Raw genomic sequence first — 24,195 nt, 5'->3', positions numbered from 1 at the left:
GATATCCAAATATCTCTCTGGATACACCATTGCCAAATTGTATTAGCCAGATTGTCACATGATGTCGATTTGTTTCCACCCATGTGGTTAATGTATGCTACCACGGTGGAATTGTCTATCTGTAGTCTAACATGCTGGTGATATGACCCAGTACAATATGACTTTAGGCCATGGAATGCACCCAACATTTCCAGGTAGTTTATGCCCAGTGTGAGTAATAATGATGCCTCCTGAGCAGTCCATCTACCTCCACAGCTGGTGATGGTATTGGTGGCTCCCCACCCAAGTGCACTGGCATCAGTTTGTAGTACCATGGAAGGGTTACTGACAATGATTGGATTGGAACAAAGCCAGATCTATCCACCATTTTAGCTTTGATTGGTAGTTTCATAGGTCTGTCAAAGTGACCTGCATTAATTTTGAGTGCTTGTATTTTTGCTCTCTGTAAGTTTTGGTAATGTAGAGGTCCAAATTGTGTGGCTGGAAAGGCAGCCACCATTTTGCCAATTACTTTTGCTACCAATCTGATGGATGGTTTGCTGATGTCAATGAGGTTATTGCAAGCCTCTATTAAATCTCTAGCCTTTCCCTTAGGCAGAGTCACCGACATGTGAACTGAGTCAATGGTGAACCCCAAATAGTCCATAGTAGTGGAAGGTGTTAGTTTAGATTTAACTGGATGGATAATAAATCCCAGTTTTTCAAATAACTGTTTTGTGGCTGTTAGTTTGTTTGGCCAATTCCAATGTTTTGCCCACAATGAGTATGTCATCTAAATATGCCATGACCATGTGTTTACGTTTCCGTAGAAACGCTAGGGCTGGTTTCAAAATTTTTGTGAACAGCCTGGGGGCTGATGATAAACCATTTGGCAGTGCTTTATACTGCCATTGTTGTCCCATCCAGTTGAATTTTAAGTAACATCTGTGGTCACCTCGTATAGGCACTGAATAGTAAGCATCTTTTAAATCGATGCTGGCCATGAAGTAACCTTTGGAAATTAATTGTTTAGCAGTAACAAAGGTTTCCATTTTGAAGTGAATATATTGTACAAATGTATTCAATTTTGTCAGATCTATGATGATGCGACAACCACCATCTTTTTTGTTTTTGGTAAATATATTGGACACGAATTCTAATGGTTCGTGTTGAGTTTTCTCAATTACACCTTTTACGTAAAGCCGCTCCAGTTCAGCTTGCGTTTTTGATTTTTCTTTATCAGAAAGCACGAACATTCGGTTCGGTATATGTTGAACTGGAGGGCTGTACTTGTGTATAAACTCTATTGTATATCCCTGGATACTGCTTAAGATGTAAGTATCGGTTGTTAACATGCTCCATGCATTCAGAAGAGTGTAGTCTCCCCCCCCCCAACCTCCATGCTCCCTGTATTTTGTAGGGAACCAGACCCACCTACCTCCATAGTTACCAGTGGCAGGTTTACTTCTTTTTTGTAGGTTCTTCGCTGCTGTTGTTGCGCTGGTGTCTGGATTTTCGGTTTGGTTGGCGTTGGAGGTCCCCGCATCTTCCAAGAAGGCCGGCCTGGGCCATGGCCTAAAAAGTCTCATGTTTTGAGTACCGGGCCTTCGAGCTTTCACCAGTTCTGCTGGTGGGTGCGTAGGGGTGCTGTCTTTGGCTGTAGTGGGTTTTTGGTGGTTTTGTGGTCCCAGGTTTGCACAGTCCCTGCACCCCTTGAACACTTGTCTTTCCTTCTGCGGACCCCTCTTCCAGGTCAGCCCAGAACTGACCCGCAGTGCTCCCCTCTGATGAGGTAGAAGCACTGTGCAGCCCTTCAAGAGGTACTGCTGTGGGTTTATCGTAGGGCCCACAGTGACCCGACTCCATCTCCCGGAGTCTGTCACGTTGGAGCAAATGCTCCACACACCGCTCCATCCGGCTCTAGCGCTCTCGGTCGCTGGCCGCCCGCAGTTGTTCAAAGTCGGATTCCTCTGAGTCCACGACCTTGTTTGTTTTGTGTCTAGCCTTACCGCCCGGGCCGCGTGGATCTGGCCGGTGCGGAGGCGACATCGGGCACAGCTGATCCCACTATCGGTGATCCGAGTGCCGCTGGCTGCTGCTGGCTGCCCGCTGCTCCGCGGTCCTCCCTCACCAGCTTTGTCGCAGCCCGTTGGTTTCTCCACCTGTAATCAGCATGGGAAAACACAAAAAGACCGCAGCTCTTACCTGCAGGTCCTGGTTTAAATTGTCGCTACGGGGGAACGTTGTTCCACCCCGCCTCCTCCGTTTTCGACTTGTCAAAAGTCGACGGCCCCATTCTGAATAGTCTCCCGCCCGCGCGGGACAAAGTCAGCACAGCTGATCCCTTACGGGGCTTGTGCCTTCAGCTGCTGCTGGCTCCCGCAACTTCGCGGTCCTCCCCAGCCAGCTTTACTCGCAGCACTTGTGGACACTATTTTGTCCAGCTTCCCCCCCCTGTGTAAAAACAGCGCGGGGACAAAAACTACTGCAGAGTAAATCACTTACCTGCAGGTCGCGGTTTCAAACTTACCGCTCCGGGGGAACGTTCCACCCCGCCTGTCGTTTCGCAAGCGTGAAAGCGATATGACACGCATGCGTCCTGGCGGGCTTCTTCTTCACGTAGTCACTCACGTGACTCCGAAGTAAAATCCATAGTCTATGAAAAATTCCTATTTCCACAGCAATTGCCAGAAATATCAACACTTTAAGCAATTAAAACAAATGCAGTAATATTAGGCAAACCACCTTTTTTTAATAACTCTTAAGAAATAATCCTGAATATCAACATTACTTTAATACAACTCAAAAGACGTTAAATTAGAAAAATCTTCAAATATCAGTTTATGCCAGCACGAGCTGATGGAACAGGCATCATTCTGGTAGCTCCAAAGATTTGTTTTCTTCATGTTTCAAGTTTTTCCTCATTTGCACCACATGTGTCCACAACACATATAAGACAACTGGTTACTGGGAAAGCACGGACTTTAGAATTAGTTGTCCATTTGTCAGTCTCGGTGTTATATTCCAAAATGTGGCCTAATCGACCTACACCTTGGAAACCAGCCAAGACATAGATTATGGAGCCTACTGCTGCACATTTAACAGTCACCCCTTTCCAGGGCATCGTTGACACCATTTTCCAGTCATTCATCTTAATATCATAATATTCTATGGAATCTAGACCACCTGCGGGGACAAAAAAACAATTTAATTTTGAACTTAACTATCATATATTTTGAACTACGAATATTTGGAACATATTTTCTGTAGATTAGACATTTCTAGAGTTTGTATTCTCTTTCTCATTACAGAAATCCAACATTTGAAAGCCATGGAAATTGTACTGAGTTTCTGAGGGATTTGTCTCTGTCCTTTCATTCCACAGGTTAATGGGGTTCCAGAATATGATTTGAAAAGCAGGAACCTGAACTCTCAGATTTAACTGATGAGGGTGTGAAGCCTGCTACTATCATAAATGAAAGGAGTTGTCACTTTATTTCAAATACCCCCAATAAATCTGCACACAATAAAGAGTCATACAGCAATATCCTTTTTTGTTGAACTTCATATGACGTTAATTTCAAATGAAGAGTGTGAATAAGAGGTTTAGCTGGCAGCTTACTAACCAATTCCCAGAGTAGTCAGTAATCCCAAACTTTGGTGGCACGGAAGTAGATAGAATAAGGACCAACATGTTGCAAGACAGTTGGTGGAAACCTGCCAAGAAAGAACTGAGTGAATCCAATAAAGATTTCAGAATAGCCAACCAGGTGGAGCAGGCATTTTAAAATCAGATTTGATGTAGAGATGGATCAACAAGTATATTTTGTCTGTTAATGGAGAGAGCAGTAGGTTCAAATCAAGTATCCTTACCAAGTCCATTTTGTCCACCAACAGCATAGATTCTGTCATTTACAAAAACTAATCCATGGTTCTTCCTAGCCTCCAGCATTGCAGCAAGTTCTGTCCACCTATTAAAAAGAGATACACAATTCAAACACTTGCATAATAAAATTCTGAGTTGGTATTCAAGATGTGTCACAGATTCTGATAACCAGTTCACATCTGCACAGCATAGTTATATAAAAAGGAATGCCAGTGAACATTTAAACACATCTTAAATAAAACATTCAGATCAGTGAAGGATTGAATGTTGAACTGAAAAATCATCCATCTCATGGCACTGCCCTGAGCTGGTTTATCTCCTACCTCAAAGATATGGGTTTCTCTACAAACATAGGCAACTCTTTCTCCTCCCCAGCTAGCCTTTGCTGCGAGGGTTCCACAAGGCTCCATCCTAGGCCCCATTCTCTTCTCCCTGTATATGCTCCCCTTAAACCAAGTCATTCAAAAGCACAGCATTTCCTTCCACTGCTATGCAGACGATACACAACTCTATCTCCCCCTGAAGCCCAACAACCTATCTAATCTACTCAGCCTTATCCACTGCCTCGGGGATATAAAGTGTTGGATGGCCCAGAACTTCCTCCAACTAAACGAGAGTAAGTCTGAGGTCATCCTACTCGGCCCCTCGGACTCAATCAAAACGATAGCAGGCAGCTTGGAAGCCTTACCCCATTACTCAAACCTCACGTCAAAAACCTTGGCGTGATATTTGACTCCGCGATGAAATTTGACGAACAAGTCAATGCCGTGGTAAAAGCTAGCTTCTTCCAGCTTCGGACAATAGCTAAAATTAAACAATTCCTCCAATTTGTCGACCTCGAAAACATCATCCACTCATTTATCTCCTCCCACCTTGATTACTGCAACTCCCTTTACATTGGCATCAGCCAATCATCCCTGTCCCGCCTGCAATTGGTCCAAAACGCCACAGCGAGACTCCTGACGGGCACCCAAAAAAGGGACTACATCACCCCGATTCTGGCCTCTCTTCACTGACTCCCTGTGCAGTTCCGAATCAATTTCAAGCTCCTTCTTTATGTGTACAAAGCCCTAAACGGGCTTGCCCCCACCTACATCAAAAATCTGCTTATCCACCATACCACCTCCAGGTCCCTTAGATCGGCCGACTTGGGGTTATGGACCATCCCACGATCTAGGCATAAGCTCAGGGGCGACCAAGCTTTTGCAGTTGCAGCTCCTAGACTATGGAACAGCATCCCTCTTCCCATCAAAACTGCCCCCTCCATCGACTCTTTTAAGTCTAGATTTATTTCTACTCTCAAGTCTTTCTTGAGGTTCTCTGAGGGATCTTGTATGTATGTATCTATGTTTGTATTGTTGATCTATGTACCACTGTTTGTAGCACGTTAGTAACTGCACTTATGCAAAGCACTTTGGTCAACGAGAGTTGTTTTTAAATGTGCTACAGAAATAAAATTGACTTGACTTGATGGAACATTAAAACCACCTGACTGTCTTTTCTGGTGAATGTTTCATTCTAATAGAGGAATCCTCAAGTTGCATTAACCAACATTGCAAATGTTTTGGTAGAGTGAACAGAAATAGAAAACAAAATTCATAGAACAGCAAATACAGAACATGTACAGATAATACAAAAGTGGAGGGTTTTGCAGATCGTGAAGATGGTTGTGAAAAATTGCAGCAGGATCTTGATCGATTGGCCAGGTGGGCTGAGGAATGGTTGATGGAATTTAATACAGAGAAATGTGAGGCGTTTTAAGTGAAATTATTTATCTATTTTATGATCATTCCATTTAAGTTTTCATGATTGTATGATTCTAGTGTTTTATAGGTTGATCATGTAAGATTCTCGCCAAAGGTGAATTGGAGGTGACAATAGGGAAAACCTCAACGATAATGATACTAAAGAAAGTTAGAGAGGGGGGGGGGGAAGGGGGGGTGGTGTGTGTGTGTGTGTGTGTGTGTGTGTGTGTGTGTGTGTGTGTGTGTGTGTGTGTGTGTGTGTGTGTGTGTGTGTGTGTGTGTTTTGTCGTGAACACATGGGTTTCTTCTGGGTGCTCCAGTTTCCTCCCATATCTCTTTGTTGGTTAATTGGCATCTGCAAATTTCCCCAAGTGTGCGGGAAGTGGATGTGGACGTGGGATAACACAAAACTAACTTGTGAATGGCTCATTAATGGTCCTGCTTACTTATTCAATCTCAGCCCCTTAATTTTATTGATCTCAATTCTCTTCAACCTCTCCTGATCCAAAGAAAACAATCCTAGCCTATCCTACCTTTAATATGTCTTAGTTTGACAACTCTCTCATTTATGTCCCCTGCACCCTCTCATGTGCAATCACATCTTTCTTGCAATGTAATGTCCAAAACCTACATACCTTAAATATTCTACTTAGAATCTTTATTTATTAATTAATCCTTTTCCATTATGCCAAAACTAAGTTTTAATGACCAGTATACAAATACTTTCCAACTGGTTCTTTCACAGTTTCATTTCCAAAAGGTAAATGTAGAAATTCACACCACGACTCAGCTCATTCTCATCCCATCGCCCTCGTTGGACTTGTTATATAGCAACTAAAATGTTCTTCTGCGTGCTTTTCAAAATGAGTGTGCTCTCTTTAAACATCAAACACAAATTGTATGTCAGTTAATATTAGGATAATTGAACCTCTTACTATTTGGTCATAGTCATACACACGGATATAAGGCCTTCAGCCTAACTCTTCCATGTAGATCAGGATGCCCCATCCGAGCTAGTCCCATTTGCCCACGCTTGGCCTAAATCAAAACATTTCCTAAGTATGTACCTGTCCAAATGCCTTTTAAATGTTTCTATTGCACCTGCCTCTCCATATACTCCTGTGTCACTGAGTGGGAAAAGTTGCTTCTCAGGTTCTTATTAAATCTCCTCACCCCCACCCCCACCCAATTGACGAAGGCCAGCAACCCAGCTGGCTATTTTCGCTAGTGTTTTCACCCGTCAGAAAATTGCCTATACATTCATTTCCAAATTTTCTCATCCATTCCCATCAAACTACTTAAAGATCTATAGGACATTCCTAACAGTTTCATTGCTCTCTTTTTGTTCAGAGTATATAGCCTCACTCGTTGAACCTTCTAATTTATCATCCCTTCTCATTGCTGTAATATTTTTCTTTGACCTATACTGTAGAATACAATTTTTAATGCTTAGTTTCATTATTAACCTTCCATTGATTTTCTGCTTTTATTTCCTTTATGATCAGAACTTTACTGGAAGTTACAACTGGAAAACTGTAGATGTTTTGGGTCAGAACCTTTCTTTAGACTTCTGAAGAAGGGTCCCGACCCAAAATGTCTCCTGTTCTCCAGAGATGCTTCCTGACCCGCAAATTACTCCAGCACTGTGTCTTTATTTTATGCCAGTATCTGCAGCTCTTTATGTCTATTTTATACATACCAGCTTTCTATTTGTATGTCACCCAAATGGGCTTTCGTATATTTTTAGCCTGGATATATTACACTAGTAACCTATCGTGTTGCAAGGGAGCTATGTATCACAGCACGTCTGATCCTGACCACCATAATCTGGCCTTCCAATTGATATTAGTTGCCATTAAAGACTGCGACAAATAATAATGCCGCCAGTCTTTATTACACTATTTCAAAAATAAAATTTGTGAATAAATCAATAGATAAAAATAATTAGGAGAGATTTATTTTTACACAAACCATATCAACTTCGGCAAACCACCACCATTAAAACTTACGACTCAGTTGCAGGATTGTAAACTTCACAGGAATTTAAAACTCTTCCAGATACATTGTTGCCTAAACTTCCACCACAAACGTAGATGAGTCCCTTTGCTTCAACCATGCCATGACTGCATCGAGGTGTCAACATACTGGGTTTGGTATGCCAATTCTCTGTTCTGGTATCATAACATTCAAAGAGATACAAAGCAGAATTTCCTGCATCAGAAAACAAAAACAATTAGAATTATTTGTGCCTCTGAGAAGGGTGGTCTTTGAGACTTAGCAGTCTATCTATTAGCATGTCCATGCTGTACATTTGTCAGAGGTTTCAGCTCACATTTCCCTACACAAGGAATAACAGCTCAACCAGTTGCAGAAAACAAGCTGCTGGGTGACCTCTGTGGTCGAGTTGCATCGGTAGAGGGAAAGTAATTGACAATGTTTGGGTCAAGACACTGCATTAGGATAAAGTGGAGAGGGGGCGGGGTGAGACAATGACCAGCATGTGGTAATTTGACCAACGAGAGCCGAAGGATGGAAAGATGGTGTGAAGATGGAACCAGGATAGGGTGCAGAGCGAGTAGGAATAGGTGAAAGCAGACAAGGAAAAATAGGCAGATGGAGCCAGGTGGTGTAAAGAGGGGGGGTGTAGGCAGAAACCGCTGCTGTCAGGTGATGAGTGTGGATGCAAAGGCTACGAGGGTTGGAAACTGATAAGCAAGGGATATGATCATTGAACCATTATGGGAAAGATGAAGGGTAGATTAAACTAGATTGGGGAGGTGGATGGAACCAGAGGGGAAGGGTAAACATAGAAACATAGAAACATAGAAATTAGGTGCAGGAGTAGGTCATTCGGCCCTTCAAGCCTGCACCGCCATTCAATATGATCATGGCTGATCATCCACTCAGTATCCCGTACCTGCCTTCTCTCCATACCCTCTGATCCCCTTAGCCACAAGGGCCACATCTAACTCCCTCTTAAATATAGCCAATGAACTGGCCTCGACTACCCTCTGTGGCAGGGAGTTCCAGAGATTCACCACTCTCTGTGTGAAAAAAGTTCTTCTCATCTCGGTTTTAAAGGATTTCCCCCTTATCCTTAAGCTGTGACCCCTTGTCCTGGACTTCCCCAACATCGGGAGCAATCTTCCTGCATCTAGCCTGTCCAACCCCTTAAGAATTTTGTAAGTTTCTATAAGATCCCCTCTCAATCTCCTAAATTCTAGAGAGTATAAACCAAGTCTATCCAGTCTTTCTTCATAAGACAGTCCTGACATCCCAGGAATCAGTCTGGTGAACCTTCTCTGCACTCCCTCTATGGCAATAATGTCCTTCCTCAGATTTGGAGACCAAAACTGTACGCAATACTCCAGGTGTGGTCTCACCAAGACCCTGTACAACTGCAGTAGAACCTCCCTGCTCCTATACTCAAATCCTTTTGCTATGAAAGCTAACATACCATTCGCTTTCTTCCCTGCCTGCTGCACCTGCATGCCCACTTTCAATGACTGGTGTACCATGACACCCAGGTCTCGCTGCATCTCCCCTTTTCCTAGTCTGCCACCATTTAGGGTAGCATGGGAAAATAAACAAAAATGGGAGGACTAGAAGTGGATCGGAATGAGACAGAGATGTTCTTGTTCTGGTTTGCTTTGGGCCTCATCCTGGCAGTAGAGGTCGAGGATGGACAAATCAGTGTGGGAACAGGAAAGGGTGTTGTCATGGCATGCAACCTGAGGCTCTGTAAGAACTCTGCGGACAGGGCATAGGTGCACTGCAAATATTCACCTAGATGAGGCCATAATCAGGTACACTGAACGCAGTAGATGATGTTAGAGCTGTGTACACAAATCTGTAATTGCACCTGACTGCAGCATCTGTAGTCTCTTTGCGTCTCCATCACAACCATTTAATCGGAATGCAACGGATTATTTCCAACCATAATGCAATACATTTGTTCAAATCAGCCAGCACTGCTTGGATATCTCATCCATAACACACACAGGAGCTTTCAGAGGCCAACTGTAAATGTTTGTCTTTCAACAAAGTTTAGGTTATCACAGTAGCAGCAAAAGACATTTTGGTTTTAGGGTAAAGTATTGTTACATTTAACCACTGGCATATTAATGATGAAAACCACAATAATGCCTCTCGAGGACCTCAAAACAATGTGAAATTCAAATAATTTGAATGTGAAGGAGGCAAATATTAGAACAGATCCTGAAAATATCTAATAATTGAGGGAAACATACCCAGGGGAACTGGTTAGTAATTAATTAATTAGTAATTAAGTAGTCACAGGACCGAGGTACAGTGAGAAGCTTTTTGTCGTGTGCTAACCATTTACCGGAAAGGCAATACAAGATTACAATCGAGCTGGCCAGTGCGCAAATACATGATAAAGGGAATAACGTTTAGCACCAGATAGAGCCCAGTAAAGTCCAATTAAAGATAGCCCATCTCCAATGATGTAGGTAGTACCTCAGGGCCGCTCTCTAATTGTTGATGTATGGTTCAGTTGCCTGATAACAGCTGGGAAGAAACTGCCCCTGAATCTGGAGGTATGCGTTTTTACACTTCTTTCACGCCTTTCTGTTTTTGCTACCAAAGTGGATAACCTCACGTTTATCCACATTAAACCACATCTGCCATGCATCTGCCCACCCCCCACCCCCCAACCTGTCCAAGTCACCCTGCATTCTCATAGCATCACCCAACTTTGTGTCATCTGCAAATTTGCTAATGTTACTTTGAATCCCTTCATCTAAATCATTGATGTATATTGTAAATAGCTGCAGTCCCAGCACTGAGCCTTGCAGTACCCCACTAATCACTGCCTGCCATTTTCTAAGGGACCCATTAATCCCTACCCTTTGTTTCCTGTCTGCCAACCACTTATCTATCCATGTCAGCACTCTACCAAAACCATGTGCCCTAATTTTGCCCACTAATCTTCTATGTGGGACCTTAGCAAATGTTTTCTGAAAGTCCAGGTACACTACATCCACTGGCTCTCCCTCATCCATTTTCCTAGTTATTCTTAAAAAAATTCCAGAAGATAAGTCAAGCATGATTTCCCCTTCGTAAATCCATGCTGACTCAGACCAATCCTGTTACTGCTATCCAAATGTGCCGTTATTTCATCTTTTATGATTGACTCCAGCATCTTCCCCACCACCGATGTCAGGCTAACTGGTCTATAATTTCCTGTTTTCTCTCTCCCGCCTATTTTAAAAAGTGGGATAACATTAGCTACCCTCCAATCCACAGGAACTGATCCTGAATCTATAGAACATTGGAAAATGACCCGTTATTTACAATATATATATTAATGATTTGGGTAAGGGAATTAAATGTGATATCTCCAATGATGCGGATGACACAAAGCTGGATGGCATTATGAGCTGCAGTGAGGATGCTATGAGGCTGCAGGGTGACTCGGATAGGTTGGGTGATTGGGCAGAAGCATGGCAAATGTAGTATAATGTGGATAAATGTGAGGGTATCCACTTTGGTGGCAAGAACAGGAAGGCAGATTATCTGAATGGTGTCAGATTAGGAAAATGGGAGGTGCAACGAGACCTGGGTGTGCTTGTACATCAGTCACTGAAAGTAAGCATTCAGGTACAGCAGGCAGTAAAGAAAGCTAATGACATGTTGGTCTTCATTGCGAGAGGATTTGAGTTTAGGAGCAAGGAGGTCCTATCGCAGTTGTACAGGGCTCTGGTGAGACCGCACCTGGAGTATTGTGTGCAATTTTGGTCTCCTAAAATGATGAAGGACATTATTGCTATTGAGGAAGTGCAGAGTAGGTTCACCAGGTTAATTCCCCGGATGGCGAGACTGACATATATTGAAAGAATGGGTCGACTGGGCTTGTATTCACTGGAATTTAGAAGGATGAGAGGATATCTTACAGAAACCTATAAAATTCTTAAAGGATTGGACAGGTTAGATGCAGAAAAAATGTTCCCTATGTTGGGGGAGTCCAGAACCAGGGGTCACAGTTTAAGAATAAGGGGTAGGCCATTTAGGACTGAGATGAGGAAAAACTTCTTCACCCAGGGAGTTGTGAATCTGTGGAATTCTCTGCCACAGAAGGCAGTGGAGGCCGATTCACTGGATGTTTTCAAGAGAGGGTTAGATTTAGTTCTTAAGGCTAAAGGAATCAAGGGATAAGGAAAAAAGCAGGAATGAGGTACTGATATTAGATGATCAGCCATGATTAGAAGGGTCAAATGGCCTACTCCTGGACCTGTTTCTCTATGTTTCTTCCTGCTTCCATCTGGCAGAAGCACAGAAGCTTGAAAGCATGCATTACCAGACTCGGGAACAGATTCTTCCCTTTTCTTATCAGGCTTCTGAACAGTTCTTCCATAAACTAGGATATTATCTGACACACTTCCACCCTTCAAAACAAGAAGCTTTCAGTATAGGAGTAAAGAGATCCTTCTGCAGTTGTACAGGGCTCTAGTGAGACCACACCTGAAGTATTGTGTGCAGTTTTGGTCTCCAAATTTGAGGAAGGACATTCTTGAGGGAGTGTAGCGTGGGTTCACAAGGTTAATTCCCCGGGTGGCGGGACTGTCATATGTTGATAGAATGGAGCGTCTGGGCTTGTATATTCTGGAATTTAGAAGGATGAGAGGATATCTTATTGAAACATATAAGATTATTAAAGGTTTGGACACGCTAGAGGCAGAAAAAATTGTCCCAGTTTTAGGGGGGGGGGGGGGGGTACAGAACCAGGGGCACAGTTTAAGAATAAGGGGTAAGCCATTTAGAACGGAGATGAGGAAACACTTTTTCCACACAGAGAGCTGTGAGTCTGAGGAATTCTCTGCATCAGAGGACGGTGGAGGCCGGTTCTCTGGATACTTTCAAGAGAGAGATAGATAGGGCTCTTAAAGATAGCAGAGTCAGGGGATATGGGGATAAGCAAGCGGGGTACTGATTGTGGATGATCAACCATGATCACATTGAATGGCGGTGCTGGCCTACTGCAGCACCCATCGTCTATTGTCATTGCGGACATTGGACAGTCTATGGAAATTATGCGCTACAATGGTGACAACTATTTCCTGCATTGTATCTTCCCCTTTGCTCAACCTATTGCACTTGAGAGTAACTTGGTTGTATTTATTGTATCTTGATTGATTATCTGATCCGAGTGGCTAGCATGCAAAACAATGTTTTTCACTGTATCCCAGTGCACGTAATCCCACTCTGGTTGCCTTCTAGTAAATTAACCATCTGCTGGTCTGTAGTGATGGCATTCCTACAATGATAGGCAGGGATTTTCAGGATCAGAAAAAAATGGAACAATGAAATGATTGCTCCCATAATCTGCTTGTCCCTCAAACCAGTAGAAATCCACCCAAGGAGGCTTGAAAATATTGTTGTGCAAAGTGTAATTAAAAATGCCATAGAATAAAGAGACTACAAACTCACCTACTTCAGAGCCTCCAGATGTGTAAATTTTGCCTTCTGCAGCACATGCAGCAAGACTATCTCGAGGAGTTGGAGGGCCCAGTTTAGAATACCAACTGTCCTTAACTACATTGTAGCAATCCATTCGTTTGATAGGAAAAAGCTGTGAACCACCTAATATATAAACAACGTTGTCCCAGAAGACACAGGCTGCATCTCGTCGCTTCTCAAATGGACAACGAATGTCCATCCAAGTATAATCCTGCAAGGAACAAAATAAAAACCCGCACGAATGTATTGCCTTTCATGACACAGCTGGCATCCACAAGCAACAATGGCAGTATAAGGTGTTTTAGTAATATTGATGAAGGTTTCCATATTGGTCAGGAAACAAATAATTACGTTTATTTTATTAAATAATGTTTCATGATCCTCTGAAATGGGAAATAGGATCTTGGTTCAACAAATCAGACAGTGCAGCTCTCTCTTAGTACCATCTTAAAGTGTAAGGCCAGATTTGCTGCCTGGGTGCTGAACCCATAACAATCCCATTATTTACTGAAAACGCTCCCAATTATATGGAACTTGAACTGTTAACACAGCTCTAAACATTTGAACTTATTTTCAAGGACTAAAGGAATTGCACTAACACTGGATTCTCAATAGAAGATGGACCTGCCAAAATATCCCTCTGCAGATTTTAAAAAAAGCAGCATGAAGAAGATACCCCTGCAACTGTATACGGCATAATGTTCGTGATTCTTTGAAAATAAATACTAATCATTTTAATCATGACAAAATATTATTTGTATCAATGGCCAATAACAATTAACTCCAAAATAACTGTAATGGAAAATTTAAATTACAGCTCAAATGGATGCTTAACATAAATGTGGACTATTCAGGGTTCTCTGGTTTCATCAGTTACGTGGTCGCTTAGGTTTGTTCACATACCTACATCTACAATGAGAATGCAAGAGTTATGGCAGTACTACACAAAAATTTACTGTTCCCAGATTATTGATTCCACCATCCCCGCCAACCCTTTACCTTGGGATTAAAATAACGACATGACTGTGGCTGAGATCCACCAAACAATGCAATGCGATAATCATGTTTCTTTTGTCTTGGCCGTGTACTTTCGCCCAGCTCCTCTCTATCCTCTGGAGACAGAAGATGATAGCGCATACCACCTGCAGAAAAGAATGATTAACAATGAAGATCAGTATCAAATACTTTTTTGAAGTCTAGACTTAAACACAGAAGGGTTTTAAAACTCTTTGGCTCTCTCGAAATGTCAAGATAATTCATTAATCTGCCCTTCTGAAAGTGTTGTCATTCTTCTTGTATTGCCTGGTCCCAGCACAGATCAGATAGTGCAATAATGTATCACCCCACAATATATCCTTTTATTCTAACATCAAAGCAATATTCAGGCAGTGCATTTTCTACATCACCATTCTTAATGCACGAGTGATAAACCCACAGTGATAACATGTAAAGATGTAAACAGGGCAGATGCTTTACGGTTGAGATAAGTAGAGACAATATGGTCACAGAACGATGGTTATGATCTGGTGCCCTTATTCACTGGGTTGAGACTGCCTTATCTCACATAACAGATTACTCATTTCATTTGAATTCAATTCAATGCAATTTTAATGGCATCATGTTTGGTACAGACATTGTGGACCAAAGGGCCTGTTTATGTGCTGTACTGTTCTATGTCCATGTTCGATGTTTAATTACTTCTCAATGGTGAAAAGACAGTGCTTTAAAGCAGTGCTTTTGAAAAAGCTACTTTCTTAACTACTAAACCAGGTTCGCTTCTCAATAAACAGACACCACACAAACTGTTTGGTAGACCAGTTCAAAACTTTACTTTACATCGGCCGATGGAAGGGAGGGAGAACTCCAGTCAAGTGACCATTACAGACACTTGACCGTCCTCCGTTCACCTCTCTGAACAACAGAATTACATTGCCTTAAATAGGGTTTTTTTGTCCCCTTAGCACATTTTAGACATTAGTCATGGTCAGAGGTACAGGGAAAGGTTTCCACAGAATGCATCACATCAAAGGCCTTTTGTTTACATGTTACAAGATAACATTGGCCATTTGGTTTACGACATTTTATCTTTCCACTTCCCTGTTCCTCTCTCGTCCTTCATAAACATTGGCTATTTGGATAATGCCATTTTATCTTCCCAGAGATCACCCTAGATCTTTCGCTGCTTCCTTGCTGTCATTTGGTCCCTCATAAACATTGGCCATTTGGTTTATGGCATCTTACTTCAAAGATGTGACTAGCTCTTTCTCTCTGCTTGTCCCTTGGGAGACAATGTTATGGTGTTTATTATCCCACACACTGCAACCTGAGGCAAGCCTAATTTGACACTAAATATAAGCTATAAGCTAGCCCAGAAACCTATTTAATATCTTCTTATATTTTTAACTAAAATTCAGCTTCATCATTCCATCCTTTTATCAAAATTTTGATAACAACTACAGTCCTTGCTGAGTACATACGAAAGACCATAAGCATCTCATCAGACAAATTAATAGTACACTAGTAACACAATCATTTCATAGTGGACAATCGTTCCACAAGTCCCTCCAAACATTTTAAATGGCCACCAACCTCCCCCGGACGTGACACTAAGATACTACCATAGGACAGGAAAAGGATCATTAAAATTGCTCAGCCTTTATTCGGCTTCGCTTGGAATTCCCCGTGTGCTGGTGTAACTGGTTCATGCTTCTCTTGTGTGGCACTGCATTTGCAACATAACAATACCTGTCACAAATATACTGTTTCCTAAAAATACACCAGTGCCTTGGTTGTGGCAAAAACAGGTAGATTTAACTGGCCTTTGCAGACCTCTTACTGTCTGTAGTCAGGGTATCTTTGCTGCGCTTGTCATGTTTGACTTCAATCTTGTTTAAAAGGAGGTGTGTACCATCCTTTAAATGTGGGTTAGTCCACAAGCTTGCCATTCTGAAGAAAGTTCAGTCCATGTGGGCTGGGCCACCCCAGAATAAAGGGAGTATCAATAGCCCATCGTCCTTGTTTCCACAAACTGTTCACAGTCAATCAAATGTATCCAGCGACGATGATCTTCAATCTTTACAGCAGTTCATGTTGTTAGCAACACTTGGTTGTTCTTTTCAACACAGTCTCAATTTCTTCTTGTCCCAGCACCATCATCGTATAGCTTTTATGGCCTTGGTCACTGGTTTCCAGCAAAAACTCCTCCAACCTGGGAATGTAGATCTGGCAAGACATGGGTTAATTGCCGACCATACATAATTAGTTAATTGCCCAGGGCCTGTAGGTGGCTTCCCCCCACTCTCCAGGGGGTGGACACAGCAGCTTTTCCTGTATCAATCTTGTTCCCAGCTGAGTTTCTCCAGCACTTTTGTCTACATTTGATCCTCCAGAATCTCCAGTTCCTTCTTAACACTTCCATGTGAATTTATTCTTTAATCCGATTATATCCGAAGAGGCTCTCCCCACCTAAATATTCAATTCTCCAAATATGTCCTCTTCCCCAATCTACTTTATGTTCTACCAAACAGTAATCTTGCTTCATTTGCATTTTAAAAGACAACCTCTGTTATCATCTCAAAACAATCTTTCCCAAAAGAACTCACTCAGAATCAGTAATCAATAATACATTTTCTTTTTCTCTGTAATTTTGACATTTCCAATCTCATTTAACACTTTAATCGGGATGAGTCTTTTTTAAACTTGGTTCAAAAGATTTATAATCAACCAACACATTTTATCATTTGAGTATAGCTCCGCCCCCCATTCATGCCTGTTTCTTAACGGAGCACACCATAAACTGTCCATTTGCATTTTAAAGGACAAACTTCTTAAAGTGATACACAACTTTGCTCATTGCTTCAAATTTCACACATTCCACATAAAACATTGTTTTACAAGCAGTCCATATACAAAAACATTGTTTTACCAGCAGTATATATACAAAAACATTGTTTTACCAGCAGTATATAATATTTTATCTTCAAAGACGTCTCTTTGTAATTTACTTTCCCTTTTTCTGACAAGACTTCTGTTTACCAAAATCCTGGTTACCTAACCCTAATTGGACATTGATCCAGATCATGATTAGTCAGACTCCCCTTGACTTTTCAGTCTCCCTACCTTATCCTCATTTCTCCATCAAATTTTCCTTCATCCCCAATTTTTTTATAACATAGTTGCCTGTCAGAAAAAGGATTTACCTCCGGGGTAATTTTGTTTTGCAATCCCCATTGACTCTTTCCACCATCCCAGATGCTTGTGGGTGGTGTACACAGTGAATTGCAGTCGAATATTAAAATGTGCACATTTTTCCTTATTAATAGTGGCAATAAAATGAAGACCATTGTCTGAGCTTATGACATTAGGTAGGCCAAACCTGGGAATAACTTCTCTTAACAACAATGTTACCATAGTTTCAGCAGTATTATTAGTGGTTGGTAGAGCTTTACTCCACCTGCTAAATAAATCTAAAATCACTAAGTAATATTTATAACACTGGACCCTTGGCATTTCAATAAAATCAATCTGTATGCATTCAAACAATCGTGATGGCATTGGCGTCACCGCTGAGGGTATCTTAATTGATTTGCCTGGATTACTTTGTTGGCAAATTTTACATTCAGAGGCCTGCCACCACATTTCCTTTGTTATCCTATCATTCCCTCCTTACCAGCATGGGTAAGACGGGTAAAAATGTATCGAATACACCAACTTGTCCAAGCGGGATGTGCTGAATCAATGGCACAGCCCTCTTGTTTCCATAGTTATATTATATGTAAGAGGCGTCCCTCTGTAATGTACATACCTCCCTCATATCTGGCAGGACCGTTCTATTTGCTAGCATCTGTTTACGTGCTGTCACTACGCATTTGGATGTACAGGCTGCCTGTTTGGATACACTATCGGCAACTCATTGCCTTTTGCTATAGGGTCTCCAGCACCAGTGTGTGCAGTACATTTAACAATGACCAGCTGTTCTGGTAACATCAATGCCTCAAGCAAATTACGCACAGAAAGGCATTCCCGTGCTCCCAATCCTGGGGAGCTTTGTAAGGTCAGAACTTCAAGGTATAGGGATGTTACTGACGGAACTGTCCCAGGTAAAGATGCCATTGCTACTGGTAGGGCATAGGGAGGTGGACATCTCCCAAGATTATCTAACTCCTCATCTTCATTACCAAATAGGGTCGTCGTGCCAGACATGAAGTCTCCTCCAGAGGATTTACCAGTACTGGGTTTATTTTTTACTAACCATCACCCGTTTCTCACCTCCTGTCTGTCTTTTAATTATTTCCTCTTGTTCCTCTGCCCACTGGCATTCTAGTTGCAATACGTTCCATCCTTTCCGAGTGCTATCCTTGTTTCTTAACTCTATACCCTTCTTACATAGAGCATCCATCCAACTTCAAACTCTATACTCTCCTCATGCTTCTTCACTGCGTCTGCGTCCCATGTTTTAATTCCTTTCTTCCATTTCTTTCCTGCCTTCCTTTCCCATATAAATGTCTCTACATTCCATGTTCCCCCTACTGGCCAGGCTTCATCCCCTAACCGTTTGGTCAACTTGTAACTTAACATTCTAGATTTCTTATTATACCTAGCATTCAAATAACACATATGTTGGACTGTTATCCAGAGCATTCCCCATAGATAGATAGAAAGAAAGAGAAAGAGAAAGCAGACTTCTTAATTCCGAATCGTTCCAAATATATCAACCAGGCCGACTCGCTTCTCGAGACCCCAGTTTCTCAATTTGGCTGACTTTTTAACCCTTTAATATACGACCCAAGTATCTCAACGAGGCCAACTCGATAACCGAGACCCCCGTTTCTCAACCTGGCAGACTTCTTCACTGCTTGTTTAATATACAACGCCACTTATTTCTGAATCCGACATCTCTTCAGATGTCTCAATAAGCCAGACGCACACCTCAACCCCCATTCAACCCGACAAATCACGGATGTCTTAACGAGGCCGATGAGCCCTTAGTAGAGAGAGATAAAAAAGAGAAAACAAAGAGAGATAGAAAGAGAAACCGCTCAAGTCCTTCTTAAAAATATACACAAGCCCTTTTTAAAAATACATACACAATCCCTTCTTAAAAAAAACATATAAAGCCCAACTGGTCTTACCTTTGTCTGTTTCTAAGAACCTCGGCAGGGAACCAATTCAATGTCTGATGAAGGATCACAGACGTTCCCGGGAGTTTCTAGGGAGTCGGTCTTACAAGGGGGCCGATAGAGCTCAGTTATCTCCCTTCCAATCCCGGCAACCTCTGCAACCTCTTGCACAGTCAGCTGTTGATGTGGTCCCAGCGAGGCCTGCATAACTACGCCAATGAAAAAGCTACTTTCTTAACTACTAAACCAGGTTCGCTTCTCAATAAACAGACACCACACAAACTGTTTGGTAGACCAGTTCAAAACTTTACTTTACATCGGCCGATGGAAGGGAGGGAGAACTCCAGTCAAGTGACCATTACAGACACTTGACCGTCCTCCGTTCACCTCTCTGAACAACAGAATTACATTGCCTTAAATAGGGTTTTTTTGTCCCCTTAGCACATTTTAGACATTAGTCATGGTCAGAGGTACAGGGAAAGGTTTCCACAGAATGCATCACATCAAAGGCCTTTTGTTTACATGTTACAAGATAACATTGGCCATTTGGTTTACGACATTTTATCTTTCCACTTCCCTGTTCCTCTCTCGTCCTTCATAAACATTGGCTATTTGGATAATGCCATTTTATCTTCCCAGAGATCACCCTAGATCTTTCGCTGCTTCCTTGCTGTCATTTGGTCCCTCATAAACATTGGCCATTTGGTTTATGGCATCTTACTTCAAAGATGTGACTAGCTCTTTCTCTCTGCTTGTCCCTTGGGAGACAATGTTATGGTGTTTATTATCCCACACACTGCAACCTGAGGCAAGCCTAATTTGACACTAAATATAAGCTATAAGCTAGCCCAGAAACCTATTTAATATCTTCTTATATTTTTAACTAAAATTCAGCTTCATCACTTTAAGTTTCCGAACAAATACATATGATTCATATTAAATGTTTAAATTATCGTATTACATTTTCACCACTTGAAAATTACAACATGATATTCAGAAGAATTAATGCTCTAACCTATGACCAACTGGATATTATTCTAAACATAATAGGGGAGGTCCAATGGTGACATAGCCATGGAGCTGTTGTCTCACATTTCTAGTAACCAAAAGTTCAATCTTGACCTTGGTGCTGTGTCTGGAGCTTGTATGGTTTCCCTGAGACCACTTGTGTTTTATCTGGTTTTCCAGTTTCCTACAATATCCAAAAACCTTGAGGGCTGGTTGATTAACTGACCACTTGATAAATGGCTCCAAGTGTGTACATTAGAAGTGAAATCCAGGGGAGAGATCAAGTGAATATGGCAAGAATGACATTGGATCTATGTCAAACTAGTGTAAATGAGTGTTTGAAGATCGGCATGGAGTAATGTTGAATAACTCTATGACATCAATCTAGCAATCATCTACCTCTCTTCTCTTTATAATGGCTATCATCACTCTATAATCTCAGTCCAGATGCAGGGTTTAGACTCAAAATATTCCTCCCCCACCTACAAATGCTGTATAACCCACATATTATTTATAATCCAATTGATTATGTTAAAACATGATAGTTGCATTCTTAAGAAACCTTGTAATACAGAAAAACACATTAAAAAAATGATTGTGTCCATGGGGTAAAAAAGGGATTAGATGAGTTAGCTAAAGTTTCAGACATAGTAACAAAGTTATTTTTCCCCACAGAATTATCAAAATTAGGCAAGTTAGATACAGCAAAAGCTCTATGTTATGTTGTTTAATTGGGTATCATTGCACAAGTGTCAATAAAGGTGGATGCTTGTCAATCTCAATAGAACTCCTACAATGTGCCACAAGCAGCTAGGTTCTTAAGAGGTAACAATGTCTATGGAAACAGTCCTTGACTTAAACTGTGTTTTTTAAACTAAGACAGTTTTTTTCTGCTGCTTGTCTATTTACAAATCAACTTTTAAGTGGTTTTCTAGTTCCCGATCAAAATAAGTGTTATAACCAATTCGGCCCACAATATAGAAATGGTGTTGTCTAATTCATCATTCTTGTTATATCCAATTGGTGTTATGGAGACATGCCAAATAGCAGAACTGCCTATACGTATCATATTCAACTCTGGAAATATGCAGACTATTGAAAGTCTTTGGACCAAAGCTCAGGAAATAGTAATTGAAAACGTTAACATGAAATATGTAATCTACTTTATAATCTACTTAGTTAAGAACAAAGTTTAAATCGTTAAACTGCTTCCACTCAAACTGTATAAATTATTAATTCTGGGAGGTACAAACATACTTACTAATAACCATTTTAAGACACTCTGGGTTATCCTGAATGAGTGATTCCGCTTGGACAGTTTTGCTTAAGAAGTTTTTAGAGATGAGTGGAAATCTGACTTTAGCCAGAATATCAACCATATATTGCTGTCGATTGTGTTCATCATATTTTAACCATCTAACTGCTGCATCATAAACCTACAATGAAACAAAAAATAATAAATCACAAAATGAAAATTAGAAAACACAAATCATTATACTTAACATGGCTTTAGATGGCTGCCGTGAAGGGAGAGTGGACGCTGGCGCGCTTTAGCTGCCGCTGCTCTCTCTTCACATTGTGTTTTTGATTTTTTGTTTTTGGACTGAATTCTGTTTTTAAATTTGTGTTTCTGTGATGTCTTTATTATTTATTTTATTCTGATTATATGTTTATATTCATGTTAATCTATGTAAGGTGTCCTTGAGATGTCTGAAAGGCGCCCAATAAATAAAATTAATTATTATTATTATTATTAACATACCTATATCATGAAACATTAAGATTATGACGACATACTATCCACATATCCCAAATATAATTCATGTAGGTTCTTGAAAGACACCAGATGGTGCCAGCAAGTGGCTGCTGGATTTTATGTGGCGTTCTGGACATTTTTTTTGTAAACCATCTGTTAATTTTTTTCACATTAATCCTGCTTAGTTACTTTTAATGTATAATGACCTCCATGATGTTTGGGACAAAAACACATCATTTATTTATTTGCCTCTGCACTCCACAATTTGCAATAGAAAAAAAATCACAAGTGGTTAAAGTGCACTTTGTCAGATTTTAATAAAGGACATTTTTATACATTTTGGTTTCACCATGTAGAAATTACAGCAGTGTTTATACATAGTCCCCCCCATTTCAGGGCACCATAATGTTTGGGACATGGCAATGTAATGTAAATGAAAGTAGTCATGTTGAGTATTTTGCTGCATATCCTTTGCAATGACTGCTTGAAGTCTGCGATTCATGGACATCACCAGTTGCTGGGTGTTTTCTCTGGTGATGCTCTGGCAGGTCTGTATTACAGCCATCTTTGGCTAATGCTTGTTTTGGGGGATAGTCCCCTTCGGTTTTCTCTTCAGCATTGACTCCTGAAGAGTGTTTCTGATCTGTCGGAGAGATGTTTGGGGATTTTTCTTTATTATAGAGAGAAATCTTCTGTTATTAGCTGTAGAGGCGGGGGGGGGGGGGGGGGGGGGTGTGTGTGTGCGTGCGTGCGTGTGGTCAGCGTTCCAGTTCGCGGTTTTTCAGGCGAGTGCTGCGAGCTTGAAGGTCGCAGGCAGTCCGCTGAAAAGTCGCCTAAGTGGGACAAGCCCTTTAGTGTTTTTAAATTGGGGGGTGGGAGGGGGAAGAGGGGAAACCGTTTCCCAGTCACTACCTGGTCGAGGTTGCGTCTTTTCTCCGAGTGGCATCTTCGCCCCCACCTCGCGGCCTACCAACTGGATTGGCGCGGCCTTTCCTGCCGGGGAGCGGCCAGAGCTTCAGCAGTGGCACAGCACTGAATTACCATCGCGGAGCGGGACGATGTCTTGCCGGGGATCGCCTGTTGGAGCTCCGGAGTGTTGGGCCTGCTGTTTAACACTGTGGAGCTGTGGTTTGCAGAGCTTCTAGCAGCGGGCGGCGCTGATTTTAACATCGCAGAGTCCTGAGATCCTTTGCCGAGGGTTGCCAGTGTTGAATCTCCGCCCAGCTCGGCCTGTGGACTTCGGGAGCCGAGGTAGGAAGTGGCTGATTCGGAAACTCCAAGCCGCTGTGTGTGTTCTTCCGTTCCGACGTCGGAGTTCCATCATTCCGGCATGAGGGCCTGTACATTGGGCCATCCGTAGCGGCGAGTGTGGAGGGCTCAAAGGCCCCGACCACGGGTGAACAATGAGGAAGATGACTGAACTTTATTGCCTTCCCTCACAGTGGGAAACGTTGATTCCGCTGTGGGGGTGGGGATGTTTATGTTAAACTCTATCGTGTATTGTGTTCTTTTCTTTTCGTATGGCTGTATGGTAACTCAAATCGCACTGTACCAATTGGTGCATGTGACAATAAATGTAACTTGACTTGAACTTGAACATCAGAGTCCCCATTATCTCAAACTAAGTTAAAGTTCTTTGAGTTGTGGACACCCATTGTAAACGTGATCTTAAATGGTTTCCAACAACTCCCACATCCTGTAGGAGCATACAAGTTCCCTAGCTGCCATCTCTCTGCACTAAGACCATTGACGAGTCACCCAAAAAAAAAATGACCTCCCCTTATGCACGGCCATCGTAGAGTCTGTTCTCACCTTCTCCATCGTGGACTGGTTTGGCTCAGCCACCAAGCACGACACCTGGAGGCTGCAGTGAATCGTCCGATCAGCAGAGAAGGTTATTGGCTGCAACCTTCCCTCCATTGATGAACTGTACACTGTAAGGGCCAGGAAGCGAGCGGGCAAGATCATCTCTGACCCCTCTCACCCTGGCCACAAACTCTATGAATCACTTCTCTCTGGAAGGCGACTCCGGACTGTCAAAGCTGCCACAGCCAGACATAAAAACAGTTTTTATCCACGAGTAGTTGCTCTACTCAACAGCCAAAAATCTGGAGCCTCCCTTTAATCTGGTATTTTGTTGGTTCACATGCTTGATCAATGGTGTTTTATCATTAATGTTTTATTATTATTAATGTTTAGTGTTTTCTGAGTCATTCGTAACTG

At 41.8% G+C, this 24,195-nt stretch overlaps 1 protein-coding gene across 3 annotated transcripts in view; it reads right to left on the bottom strand.

The window, feature by feature from the left end:
• Window positions 1-2,706: 2,706 nt before the first annotated feature.
• The window catches only part of klhl7 (kelch like family member 7), a 30,318-nt gene continuing 8,829 nt past the window's right edge, over window positions 2,707-24,195 (bottom strand). For all 3 annotated transcript variants that reach the window (XM_033046320.1, XM_033046312.1, XM_033046327.1), the window contains 6 exons: window positions 21,478-21,652; window positions 14,089-14,231; window positions 13,060-13,300; window positions 7,620-7,821; window positions 3,853-3,950; window positions 2,707-3,165 (listed from right to left, as the gene is read on the bottom strand). In XM_033046320.1, the coding sequence (XP_032902211.1) occupies window positions 2,882-3,165; window positions 3,853-3,950; window positions 7,620-7,821; window positions 13,060-13,300; window positions 14,089-14,231; window positions 21,478-21,652 (1,143 nt within the window). In that variant the 3' untranslated portion in view covers window positions 2,707-2,881. The remainder of the gene's footprint in view (window positions 3,166-3,852; window positions 3,951-7,619; window positions 7,822-13,059; window positions 13,301-14,088; window positions 14,232-21,477; window positions 21,653-24,195) is intronic.

This window comes from Amblyraja radiata, chromosome 2 (genome assembly GCF_010909765.2).
Source record: "Amblyraja radiata isolate CabotCenter1 chromosome 2, sAmbRad1.1.pri, whole genome shotgun sequence".
Taxonomy (NCBI): Eukaryota; Metazoa; Chordata; class Chondrichthyes; order Rajiformes; family Rajidae; genus Amblyraja; species Amblyraja radiata.
The sequence above is the reverse complement of the archived record's forward strand: the minus strand, read 5'-3'. Positions and strand labels throughout refer to the sequence as shown.